Source organism: Monomorium pharaonis, chromosome 3, assembly GCF_013373865.1.
Source record: "Monomorium pharaonis isolate MP-MQ-018 chromosome 3, ASM1337386v2, whole genome shotgun sequence".
NCBI classification, from domain to species: Eukaryota; Metazoa; Arthropoda; class Insecta; order Hymenoptera; family Formicidae; genus Monomorium; species Monomorium pharaonis.
In genome coordinates, this window is record NC_050469.1 from 30156681 (window position 1) to 30171071 (window position 14391).

Consider the following 14391-nt stretch of genomic DNA (forward strand, 5'->3'; position numbering starts at 1 on the left):
ACGAGGCACGCCGTTCCCCGTGGAGCCCATTTCAAGCAAGATACTGCTGGTGCAACAACAAGTTTCGTGGCTCGAATGTCGTCCAGAATGTATCCGCTGGCCGAGCTGAATTCTTCATGAGGTCCGATGGTGTGGCAGATCCCAGGAAACCAGCCGTAAAGCTGTCTAACAACGCGTGGCTTATTTGCATTTCAAATTGATAACGATCAATCGAAATTTTTGATGGGTCTCGACGAATTGCAGATCGGCGTTATTGATCGGCGCGATTACTCGTTGAGTTGAGATTGTTAAAAATAATTAAAGAGACACGATAACGGCGGTATGCTGCATTTAATGGCGCGGAAGTGGAGATAGCAGCGGCGTTTGTAGATGGCGCGAACGGGATTCGTAATAAATTTATATTTATAATGCAAGGACTCGGTGCGGACACAAACCGGAATAATTTAAAGTCACCGAAGATGATTTCGGTGCGCGGATCGGCCGGAATTATCGCATAATAGCCGAAGCTACGGACGCTAGTGACGTACGAGTGTTACGGTATTAGCGTGAGTGTAGCGCATTGGTTATGGATCAATTGCATTCGGGAAGGTCCGATCCGGGCGGTTACGGCCCTGTGCGGAAACTACACAATCCTGCGATGATGCATCGGAACGCCGGTAATTTCCACGATGCGCCATCCGCCATTCCACCCCGCATACTGACTAAAGTGTTCGGTCTGCAAGTCTGCCGGCTTTCGTCCGATCTGCTCGTTTCTGGATCGATCATTTCCAATTCCGCGGCGTGCACGTGCGCGGGCCTATGTCTATAATAGCGGCGCATATCATGCATAACCCGCGCGTATTAGAGGATCCCATTTAACGCAGTGGTTCTCGAAACTTTCCTAGCCGCGAAGCTCATTCCCCCCCCCCCCCCTCCCGTTATCGCGATCGCTTACGCGCGTAATCCATTCATGGGGAAAGCCCCCGAAGAAGAGCATCGCCAGTGTAGTTTACCTAGCCGCCGTGTGACGGCCATTAATCATCTCGCTCGCAAATTACATTCATTCGCCGCTCGCGGCGATGTGTCCGACAGAGAGAGAGAAAGAGAGAGAGAGAGAGAGAGAGAGAGAGAGAGAGAGGGACGGGTTATATCTCATAAAGCCTCTACACAAGCTCCCAACGTCGGACTTCTGTCGATTTCGAGATTTATCGCGTGGTGGCCGCCACACGAAGTAATTGAATAACGTATTCGCGTTGTATGTACATACACGTAGACGTAACAGCGACAGTGTTTCCCCCCCCCCCCCCAGCCGGAGTTTTCGCTGTGAGAGGAAATTACGTTTCTTTAAATAAGGGCTGTTTGTGCGCAAGGCGCACATTGGAAGGTTCGGTGTCTCGTATCTCTCGGAAAGCGCCTTTGCGGTAACCGCGATTACGCAAACGCCAGGAGAAACGAGCGAGCGCGGTAATTGAATGCGACTGTAATTGAAAGTTCTTCGGAGCACCGCGATTTTTTCGAGGAGACGGGATAAGATTTCGAGTCTCTCCGGGAGGAAACGTTGCGCTCTTCGCGCGGTATTAATTAACAGAGAGCACGAATTGGCTTCTTCTCTGTTTCGTCCATCGCTTTTGACTTCTTTCATTCTGGTTTTAACTTGAACCCCAGAAATTGCATGACCGCACATTTGATCCCGCGTCCCGTTGGCAGTACGACTTTTCGTCTGAAGAACGAAAGATTAATTGACCTTCTTTATCTCAACTGCCTTCCCAGCGGAACTTCGTAGTCGTGTTACTTTGCTTTATATCAGCGGTTTCCAACGTAGTCGATATTAACACCGGAGAGAGAAAGAGAGAGAGAGAGAGAGAGAGAGAATTATCTAAAAAACGATAAACATCTAAACGTTGAAAGAAAGTCGGTACAACGATGTAATCTTAACAAATTTATGGAATATCGATTTTGAAATGGAGAACCTCTTATTCCTCGCTGATTATTTTAGGAAAAAATTAGCAGACAGGACAGAAAAGATTAATAGGTGTACATTAAATATTCTTTAATGACTTATACTGAGATTAAAGGAGCGTGATGAGTGTCACGTTATTATGTTTATTTTATTAGTTATACGCGTATCTTTTTATTCGAAGTTTGTAAGCGTTTAACGATTTATAATGGTTAGAGTGTGCAACGCAAGGATCGGATTTACTCGATGAGCTTTAATGCATTCCGATATCATTTACGCTTTAGTTACGTTATCCCGGCGGACGCGACATAAAGTATTTCGTGGATTTCCTCGGGAGCGGCGCGAATGGCCGCCGCTAAAATCTACGTATCCCGCCCGTAATTAGCTCGCTTCGTTGTATTTTACGAGTGCGGTAGCGTCACTTGATTATACGACCACTTAGAATATTAAACGATAAAGCATGGCCGAACGCATTGCCGGCGCCGATAGCCGTTCGGCTCGTTTAATTCGGCCTGCACGTCGCTTAAACCTTATTACGTGCGTGCATAGGCGATCACGTATGCCTGTTAATAAATTTCTCTTTGCATGCCGTGAGCAGCTCGGAATCGGTATTTTCCTAACCGCGAGCTGCCGACGTAATTGCGCGGATAATAATCGACGCTCATGAGCCGGAAGAAAGGAGAGAAGGGAGTGCTGTGTGCGGAAAGCTGCGGGGAATGTACTAGATCATGCTTGATATGCCACGATTAATTTATGATGCCCTGCTTCGCGAAGGTGTTTCCACGGGTAAAATGAGGAGGACGAGAAGGGGGGAGGGGAGGGGGACTTTGAAGCCGTCTACACAGCCGAATTAAATAGCACCATAAATCGTCATACAATGTCTCTTTCGTCGTTCTCTATAAAACCCAGTAATCTAAATTACTTCAGACCTCTTTTTTAATTTAATATTTTATCGTTTTTAAGGTAAAAAGAGAGAAAGGAGAGAGAAAGAGAGAAACGGAAAAATGTCGGTTCTAAGTATCAATCTTTATCATTACGTGTTCTTTAAATTTGAATGAAGATTCGAGAGGGAACAACGCTGTAAAAAAATTGTGTAAAATTACACTTATTGTAGTAGATAATTTTCAAACATCTACTAATGGGTGTAAATTTTCGTGTTAATAATTTTGTACATGAATTTTGCAATAATTTATTAATTTGATTTTTACACTTGTACATATACTGTAAACAAATTTTATTACAAATTAAATTATTTTTACTTGTGTAACTGCAAAATTATTAGTGAAGTACACAATGTGCGTAGAACTATCCTATGCACATACAGAAAAAGAATATAATGAACCATTGAAACATCACATTGCGCAACGTACCTATATGTATGTACGTACACACAGCTCTGTTAATGCGGTTTAATAAGTTCAACGTTGTTTCATTTTATGCGGTTTGTTCACGATGAAACTTCCAATCGGCGACAAACTGATCGTAACAAACAGTGCAACTAGTGCAAATGCATGTGCGTTGGTTGGCATTACGAATGTTTTGACGATGTCCGCATATTATTGCTTTTTAAATAGCGCGTTTCAGGGCGCACCCTACCGTCGTTAAACATGTTGCAAATTTGTTGCCGTGGCGCCAACATTCAGCATGAGGGCTTGATTATTGCTGTCGCAAATTTAAATCGCATGAGATATCACGCGTGTTACCAGTCATTTTTGCCCACCTTTTTTGAGATACCACTGTCGAATATTCAATATTCGACAATCGACTGTGCTGTTTGGGAATTAGTTCGCTTATGTAACTATGTGTACGAGTAAAGCGGGAAAAGGGATCAACTTACATTGAGATGCGTGGTATTTCATTTCCAATCACGCGAAATCAACAAGCAATTGTAACGGGAATTAATTTCTAGCGCGCGCGCGCGCGAGAGAGATATGTTGCTTTTATGTATTTGATTGAAGGAACGTTTTAATTTTATGTTCCACCTACTGGCATGCAAAACTGCCCTATCGTCGAAGCTTCGCTCCACAACTTTTTTATCCGATACATATATATCAGATTTCGCAATGTATGTACGTACGTGTGTAAGCACGCGAACCGAGCAAAAACGGCCACGTATAATATGGCGCGCCCGCCCGTTGAAATCGCCGGTGATTTTTGCGTAGTCAATTAAAAAAAACTGGACGGCGCGGCGCGCGTGGGGTTAAAAAAATCTTGAAATTATAGCCGCTTCCGTCCGTAGTTGAAGTGAAAAACTGGCGCGATTCAACGCGGCGTGAAATTAAGTAGTTTCGCGGAGATTAATACCGGCCGATTACAGCTAAAAGTACGCTCCCGAGCGGCGGGCCGACGTGACCATGCGCCGCCGTTAGTAATTGTAATCTTCTCGTTTTTAGTTTTTATTATGCAAATGCGCGGCGCTTGCGTGCGGATATCGCCGGGGCTTGCGCGATCGCGTGCGAATTTCTCGGTATACAACGGTATCGTCCACCGCCGTTATTAGCGGCGCCGCTTATCGGGTCACGTATGATTGCATAACGATTCCGACTTCTCATAGAGCTTATTGCGCGCTGTGTACTCTCGTCTGATAACGGCCTGACGATCAATCACCGTGGTAATGTTCTCGCTGTACCGCCGTCGTGTCGCGTCGTCCTTTTTCCCCTCTGCGCGATGACTAATTCGCGTTACTTCGGCCGGGAGGGAGTTGTAAAAAGAGGCGGTTGCACCCCTCCAGGGGTTGATACCCGATGCGAGTGCATCCGCCCGGCGGGCGATGTATTATTCAACGGTTGCCTTTTTTTTTTCATCCGCCCAAGAAAGTAATGCCTATCGTAAAGTTGACTGATTACGAGACAAGGAGGGCGAAAACCCGCGCCGAGTGTAAGTACGCGCCGATAAAACTCGCGCGAGCAAAAAGCTAAAAGAAAAAAAAATGAGGAGAAATATAATTCGCATATCCCAGTTTTATGCATTGCATAGGCGCGGTTGCGGCGGTCTGACGTCGCATTTTTTTAAAACCCTGCAACACGCCGCGCTCTTTGGTTGCGCTTTTTCACGTTTCGCTTTTCCTCCAATCTGTCTTGTTTAACGTTTTTTTTTTCCACGTCGGCAATTTCTGATACTTGCACGTGCTTGATGAAAAAGCGACGCAGAAAAGGTTGTTAAATTATTTAAATACATTTATAAATTAATTTTACGAAATGCAAATTACGTTTTTATTTTCACTAATGTAGATTAACTTTAGTTTTGGTTAAACTAATTTGTTACTTTTTTTTAATTTTTAGAGCTAGGAAAAGATAAAAACTTGGATAAAAGTTAAACTGAGATTATAGTAATAGAATTGGATATAATTTTATTTTGATACAATAATTGTGGCATAAGGGTTGCGTATCTGCTTTCTATGTGCCAAAGGTTTAAATTCACTTAGAACACTATCAGATTTTTAATTGATCATCTCTCGGGAGGCAATGGCAAACTATCGAAAATAGCTTTATCAATGCAGTCACCATGGAACGTGCATGAGCATACATCAAATGGAGATTACGATCTTCAATCATGCATGATCGACTTGAGAAAGAGAGAAAGGTAGAGAGATATAAAAAGAGAGAGATAGAGGTAGAGATAGAGAGAGGAAGAGGTAAATGTTAACGGATTATTTTTAACAAAGGAAAGTTAATTTGATATACGAACCACTCAAAAGTTAGATTAAAAACTGGTATTTCTAAAGGCTGCATTCAAAAAGTTATTTCGCTTGAAAATAGCTTTGGCTCGATAATAGAAACAAATGATAGGAGTAATCGATGGTAACGGATTCTTTGACGGCGATCGCGGAGTAAATTTTTCGTGTCGATTACATTGTGGGAGTGCCGTTTTGTTTGCTTTTGTAACAGTAATATTGGCGTAAAATTGCGAGTGTAATTTGCATGCACTTCAACGATTATTGCGAAAATGGCGAGGAAGGAGACAAAAACTGGAAGAAGGGTGAAAAGGGTGAAGCCTATGAAAATCGCTGCTCTTGTCGTCTCAGCTGTACAAGATCTTCGCGAAACCAAGGGCTCTACACCCAGAAAGATTGCAGGATATATTAGTTACGCTTCGAGCATGCCCGAGCAACGCGTTAAACGACAAGTTAGCGCAGCTAGAACCTCTTATATTCAAACAAAATTTCATTATTCCCGCCAACAACTGTAATTATTGAATTTTTGATAATGTGCATAATGTGTATGCGTTCATATTACATTAACGTACGCTTGTAATGTCCGCGTTTTCGATTGGCCGAGCGTTGTACCTTACCAATCACATCATTGACGCAACGTCGTCGTATCAAGCAAAAAACGATAGCGTTGAGTGAAATCAACGTCGGCAATCTTTTTTTTGTACTTTTTCTATTTTCACGTGTCAATCACTGTCGCAGGCATGCGTATGTAAAGGGCATACGAGTGCCAAGTTCGTGTCAATTCCGCAAATCGTTCTGAATAACGATATTTTAATGGAAGAGAAAATTTGTCGCGACAGCTACCCTGTTTTAAACGGAGAAATCGAAGATTGTCATTTCAGACTTTGGCAATCGCACCCTCGACAGCTGGCTCATTGCACTGCGCTTTCATCTCTAAGTCTAACAAAGCAGGATGGAAAAGTAACGCGTTACTTGTAACACTTTTACCGTTGGCGTTACTTTTTCTCTCTGTTGCGATAATGAATTTTATTATTAACATCTATTGTCACTTTATGAACATAGACGTTGCGATTAATTCAAGCAACTATTGAATTCATATTGAGCAGATCAAATAGACAATTTAGATGCCATTCTAAAAAGGAATAACAAATCGTTACTTTTTAAGTAACGACAATGATAATATCTCAGATGCATTAATATACATAAATTTGATTACAATTTATATTAAATTATATAATTAAAAAGGGTTGTGTCTTTTAAGTTTTGCAACAGATTAATTTTATTTTTATGCCACAATAAAGAAGCAATTTTAATTTATTCATATTTGTTATATTCTGTGCCATATAATGATTATTGAAACGCATATTATTACATAATGTATTTAATTATGTATGATGTAAATACTTTTACATATTAATTAAAAATAAAATACAATAATCTGAAAATAATTTAAACATGTTGTGTAATAGCAGTGTGACAGAAAATTTAATTATTGCACGACACAAATCATTTTATATATAATTGATTTAATGTGAAAAAAGTATTTGTATTTTTATAAATATAATAAATAATAAAATAATTCTAAATTTTTTATCACTTAGTTACTACATATTTTGGTAATCATACTAGCTTATCCGAGGCATTATACTTTTTGAAATTAGTAATGATAACTGGGGAAGGCTTTTGTGAAGTAACGCTTTCAACTCTGACCCCAAGCTTACCGGAGTTTTTTTTCGCGATAAATCAGGTGAATGCGGCTCTGAAGCGAGGCGTGGAGTACGGCATTTTGCGACGGTATCGCGGTCACTACTTCCTTTCCACTGGCGACGAGCTGGATCGCGCGAATCGCATCGCCGCGCGATTCGCAAGGTTGCCGACGCCCGCGCCGACGCCCGCCAAGTCCAAGACCATTTCTTCCCGCGGAACGAAGGACAGTAAGAGGCCCAGAGGAATTGGTAATGGAGCGCGAAAGAGTAAAAAAGTTCGGAAAACCCGTGCCCCCGCTGTCTCGGCCAGTCCGAGTTTGACGGACGAGATTGCCGGTGACGTTGCGTCCGTGACTCAGTGAAATTATTTAGCAGTGTCCCCGGTACAGCCCCAGGAAGAGATTTTCTCCCCCGTGTGTGACGCGGCATTAAAATGCGTCCCGTCCCGTCCCCCGCCTGTCCTTCCTCCCCGTTGCGTAGCCGTGCGCATCCATTTGTGAATAACTGCTATTTGTTTCCCATTGAACAGAGGACAAAAGTGATTCATTGGCAATCAACTGATTGATATAAATTAGATACGATTGTACTTGTATATAAACGAATCGGTCTGAAATGCTGTACGATACTTTGCGTCGAAATGATTTTTCAATGATAAAAAGTTATATCGCAATATTTCATGTCCAAAAGAATGATTGCACGCACTGGACGCAACATGACAATTCCATTCCGTTGCGTTCCAATCCTCGTTCATAAATTATCGGTTAACAATATTTAGATGGTGAGTAATCGTATTCGGGACGGAGTTTCATTGTTACGGAGATTTTAATATCTTTTGGCAGAAACGACCGGGAACCGACCCCGGGAACCGACGGGGGGGCAGTCTTAGGGATGATCAATCGTGGGAGACGAATCAATCGTTTTCTATTACAACGGTATATCGATTTACCCGGGCTGACGTCCCGCGCCACTTCCGCTCGTCCGCGCTGTGGTAGAATTAAGTGAAATGAGGAACGAGATTTCTTTCCTTTTTTTTTTTTCGTAAATTGCACCGGAGGCAAGACGACCATTTATAAAAGTTAGGAGCTTCTTACCCGGGCCGATAAACTTAATAGCTTCAGAAATTTACGGGGTTTGGCATGCTGAGGAGAAAATTTTGTGCGCCTCTGTTTCCCCGCGATCGATCGCCCGCTACTTCTTCCTTGTTTTATTGGATATATCCGCGCCATTACGCCCGCGAAATAATTTTGTTCTCACTCCGTCTTGCATCTCTCTCTCTCTCTCTCTCTCTCCCTCTCTTCACTATGTATACATGTCTTGTAGTGCAATATCTTCGATAGAACATATTTACGGCGCCGTGACGGCGGATTTAATGGCGGGTTGTGTAAGTTACGTTCCCCGGGACTAGGCGAGAAAAAGTAATATAAGTCGTAAAAAGCGCGAATAATATCCGCCGATGATACAAACGCAGTAGCGTATATAGTAGCATAGGCGGTCGAGGCAGCGTATTGAATCGAAAATCTGGTAATTACGATCGATAACTTCGCACGTCGCAGTATGATGTTGCGCTCTCGCTATGGCTACCACCCGATAATGCCTAGATTAATTTGATGCCGGGATCGAATAGCCGCATAATTACGTCCGCGCAGAAAATGACGAAGCACCACGCTCACTTGAGGAATCTTTTCGAACTGCAAAAAGTTCGTTTATCACGCTTAATGGAACTTTATGGATACGCATAAAAAAAAATACGTACTATAAATTACTTTAATGAAGTAAATATTTCTTGTTCAATAATTAAAATACTTTGTAAGCTTATGTATCCGCAGAAATCTATCGCAAGTTCATCATAAGCATCAATTTTATTTTAAATATATTATAAATCTTAGTAAATTAATAGTGAAGAATATTAAGTTAAAATAAAAATTTGATATATTATATTCTATTTTGGAGGGGGGGGGGTAAAATTTTATAATATTTACAAAGTGTATAAATTATTGAATACGTAGTAATGAGTTTTTCTAAAATTTGTGACAATTGTGTTTTAAGATTATTAAAAAATATCTTTAAAGATAACCGTTGTTTAAAAAAAATTATTGCATTCTTTAGCAGTAAAATTGATATCTCTGTATCTAGAACTTAATATGTTGAAACAAGTATTAAAACAAGTTTTAACACTTTAAATAGTTTGAATGGCATAGATGCTGTTAAAATGGAAGAGTATAACGTGGTAAGTTAGTCAGTTGAGCAATGTTGGGAATGCAATAAATAAGAGACGAAATAGTTACTTCTATACAACTCCGTTTCTTTTTGTCACCTTATTTTATTTGCGCGCGCGCGCACATTTCCGCGCGACGGGTATCCTTTTTTTTTGCGGAGTTCACGCGAGTTATATTGGTTTATTTGGAATTTCGGAAGCAAACTGAAATACAGTTGGTGCTTCGTGAATTTGTTTCGAGACGACTGGTCTGGAATTCCACTGGGATCCGATTAAATTCCGTGAGAGAAATGGTTTTAGTCCCGACGGCCTATAATCTCGAAAGCATAGTCTAGCTATGAACAACGGGTATCATGGGACAATTCGAATCCGTTTAAATGATAATTTGAAAAGCTAGTTGGCACCTAAAGCCCCCGCTATATCGGTAGTGGCCCGTGTAACGACCAAGCTGAATAGGCAATGTCAGCCGAACTGAGGATCTCGCGTGTATAACTCTTTGTAGACTAGTTTGCATGCAAGCAGCAAGCTAACCTGTAACATAAAAGTATTTTGTCCGTCTGTATTATTTAATTTAATTAAAGTAAACGCAAAACCAGCTTTCAACCGCATACAGAAATTAAAATAAATTATTCTTGTACATATAAATTTACTCGAGACTTGATAATATCTTTTCGCTACTTGACGTTAAAGATATTAAAGCTCTTTCTGATATCCGAGAATGAATGTTTCAAGTGTGAGCATAATACATTTCGTATCCTGCCATTAACGTCAATAAATTTTGAGTAATTTCGAAATTTTGTCGGTTAAAAGCGGTTAAGTGGCGCGCGGTTAGTTTGCGCCGAGTGGAAACGGAATATCGATAATTCTATTACATGCATTCCTTTGCAGCTCGATGGGGGATACGAAGTTATTACCAAATTTCGCTTACGCGACGGTCGCGGCGGGGAATGCGTGGCAATTGCGGTTAACGTAGTCGTGAGATTGAGTTTTCCCGAGAGAGTGTGCGTGTCCGCATGGAAAGCGACGGGGCTTTATCGTGTATACGCTATAATTGTAAGTTGGGCGACTCGGTTGTATCAAGGAGGAGTCCGGGTGAATGTCGCTAGTTCGAATTCCGCCGAGCTTCGCGGTTCTGCAACTGCAATTGCGTGGCTCCGTCGAGCAATACGATCCTTACTGACCCCTGCGTTGCTACTGCTGTTGCCGTTTGTGTGTATGTGTGTGTGTGTATTTGTGTGCGAGACGGAGAGAAGAGAGGACGACGTCGTTCATCTGCATCCGAGAAATCGGAGAATGGGACGAGAGCAGTTGCGCGGATTGCAAAGGTATCCTGGTAGTCTTGAAAATGGCGAGCTATATCGGCGATTGCTCGGATTAATCGTTTTCCTTGAGAGCACGTTTATTTTCGAATTGCTCATTGCTCCGTGAAACGTAAATTGAGTCCCGTATTGCGAGAAATTACGGAGCCCGTTTGAGCGCGCAGTCGTGCCGGAGTTACTTTTTAACAACTTTGGATTTAATACCCGCATATGTCTCGGCGATGATTTATTTATTTAACGTTGAGCGTCAGTCCCTCACGCTGCTGCACAATCGTGGAAGCGACACAACTTTATCAGTCATAAAATATCTACATCTAAAAAGTGATAGTAAGAAGGTACGGATGATGTATGCATGCGGCGCTGTTTTTTAAATGTGTGTTTTATCGCCGTGAAGGATTCTCGCGACGTTTACGGGTAAATTCAACCATAACGGCATAAATTCTGTTGAACGATGTAATCGTGATAATCCACGCGCAGGAGCTTCAATCCACTCACGAGAGAGAGAGAGAGAGAGAGAGAGAGAGAGGGAGAGAGAAAGACATTCGCGTCTCATTCTGATGGAGCTCGCGGAGGCTCACGGGACGTGATAGAAGCGAGCGGTATCAAAGCAGACTTTTGCGTCGACGATAGTTCAAATTCATTGGGCTCCGCTCGACATGTTTACGTGATAGTCATCCGTAAGCGGTAGATTGTTTGCACTGGTCATTGCATACGAACGAGATGCACCGACCGGTCCATAGATCCATGCTTCCATAGCTTATGTGTCCAGACCCGAAATAACCTGTCGCGCTTGATTACGAAGGCTTGTCTGTGTCTGTTTTTTTTTCCCGCTGTATATACCGGCAAATCGTATTGGATTGAATTAATCGGTAGTCCGTAAAATTTGTTTGCAAAGTGTATTGTTGGGCGATTTTATTCAAATATCCACTATGTAAACCGAATATTGAAATTTTCTCGCGTTGATACATTTTTACTGATTTGCCGTTACACTCGCATGATGTAATTAACAAATTGGAAAGGAAAGGGGGCGGCGTTAGAGTTTAATTTGTACAGATGAGTTGTGCGGTTCAGCAATTACGTTATTTGGTACAAAGCCGACTGTTTAGAATCCTGTTGCGTGCACAGACGCGTAAGACAATGGGTCTCGTACGCTCATATTTCATAGATGTTTGCAGAATAACGCAGGATATTATAGCCGCAGACATACTTGACCGCAAAACCGCGCGTTCACTTCAGTTGCTCGTTATATTGATACTAAAATGAAGAATCAGAATATTTAGACAGCAAGAGAGAGAGAGAAAGAGAGGGAGAGTGTTTCCAGTTTAATAAACAAATATGTACTTTTATTGTTTAATTGCAATATTTGTAGACAGTTGAAATTGCATAATTATTTCTCACATTCTCGGGCATCTTATGTTTGGCTTTTTGCATCGACATAATTGAGAGGGGAATTGCCTGGCAGTTGTATTGACTGTATCGCGCGTTCGTAGACACGGAATAGCTTTGTAAACTGCGGAAACGTTTTATTCGTGAATTATCTCGAGATTAGATTTTCGTAGGGAGCGGTAATGAACGCACAGTCGAAGGCACAGCTCGCGCTGCTCACAATTTCCGTCTGAACTCGTAGGAGGTATTAGTTCGAGTTACAGAGATGTTGGCGTCTTCTTCGGAGTTGCAATTGCACGTGCAGAAGCAACGTAATAACTTCTATTACACGTGGGATACGATTGCCTTGCACTGTTGCGATGTCCGCGGGACAGAATGAAAGGAGACTTACTCTCGACTAGAAATGAATTGATATCCTGGTAACTGCGTGCCCATAATTGCGCCAATTAATGATTTATCCATGACGTACTCAGTGTCTCGTTACCTATTACGCTACCGAATGTACAAATGGTTTTAATGGTCGATGTCATTTCAGAGAAATGCGCATAATTGTCTCAAATTGGTAGCTTTAACGCCGTTATTCCGTTCGTTAATTAATATTTGTACGCCGGAGGCAGAGAATCAGTCGAATTCTCAACAACAAAATGCATAACAATAACATCGCGTTTCAGCAAATCTATCATCACATGTACGCGTTATCTCGTCAGTCTATCTGCGTCTGTAATAATTTTCACATCCGCAAATAACACAAGCACCCAGTGAAAGGATGTGGAAGTCTCGTCCGTTTGACCATTACAGTATGCGGGGGGTCTTGGAAGTGGCTCGTTGCATCCGCAATCGCGCGTATTAATCGATTCCCCCGGGAATATATCAAGCAGAAGACGGTCCGAGACCAAAGGGTCACTGTGCACCTCGTGTGCGAAACGAGCCTTTGGAGCAGTAAGCTGGCCGAACGGAATGCATGACGTTTCTACGATCCATGATGCCTTTTGTGGTACTACCTAACGTCAATGGCAATCCTCTATATGCATATACGTATATTCAAATGCACGTACAGCCGGTAAAGCCATTTCTTTTCAACCGGCGTCACATAATATTACTATAGATGCCTGAAGAAGTTTAAGAAACATAATATTTGTATTGAGTTAAACGAAAATTGACAAATAACAAGAGAACCTTTTATACGTGATATTGCGAGACCGTAGAAAGTAAAAGAGGATTCCGGTTTGTAAAAGTATTTTAAGTTTGAACACGAGTCTGATAATAGTCACCGTTTCCGCTTGGAAATTGAAAATATTTTATGATATCATATATGAAAAGTATTGTCGTCGTAGAATACTAATCTTCGTTTAATATAAATATTACATTTAATACATAATCAATTTGTAGTAACAATAAAAAATTGAATATTAAACCGATGCGAATAACACAAAAGGTAAAAGGTATTTTTTGCTCAAATGATCTTTGGTGCTTATTGATAATATTTCTATACATATATTAATTATTAAATTTACGTTTTCTAGTTTTATAAATTGCATACTGGTAGAGTACTGTAGGAAACGCAATTGTAAATTGAAATAATATTAATCTGATCGTTAAATTTAATTTCATAATTTGTGAATATAGTATTCAAATTTTATATTTAATATAAATACTATTTTTAATATAAATTCTATATTTACAAATACTACACAACATTTTCCTGTACATCTGTGATATTATATTAGTGGAACGTTGAAGGAGTCGGACTTTGTGGGTGAAATGTGACGATAGAGTAGCTTTTATGTCGAGAATCGTCGATGCCTCTTCGTTCTTTTATGCAATTATACGCCGTCGTATTGGCGGCAAGTATATCTGGAATAAGCATGAGATGCAAAGTGCTAATATAGAGCAAGTACGGCGAAGAGCAAACTAAAGCAGCGATAACAATGAAGTCTACTTTGGAACGCGCTCGTTCGCGCGATGAGAAACGCGCAAACGTGCGAAGCAGGTCGTAAAGTAAGGCGAATAAACAGTAAAGCAAGACGTGCAAATATTCCGGAATATTCGGTCGGCTTCAAGATTCACTCTACCAGTGGCAGCTCTATTGCGATTAATGAGAGCTTCAATCGTCTCGCTGCGTTTAATTTACAATATTTGAGTAATATTTCTTTGGC

General features: G+C 41.3%; 2 protein-coding genes across 5 annotated transcripts in view; both read left to right on the plus strand.

Moving 5' to 3' along the window:
* Window positions 1–14391, plus strand: part of LOC105835030 — a 249792-nt gene that overhangs the window by 99689 nt on the left and 135712 nt on the right. The window lies entirely within an intron of this gene.
* LOC114255583 lies at window positions 5164–8378 on the plus strand. The gene is made up of 2 exons (XM_028194712.2): window positions 5164–6061; window positions 7357–8378. Exons 1-2 carry the CDS (start codon window positions 5882–5884, stop codon window positions 7675–7677), a joined length of 501 nt encoding a protein of 166 aa, XP_028050513.1. The 5' UTR covers window positions 5164–5881; the 3' UTR covers window positions 7678–8378.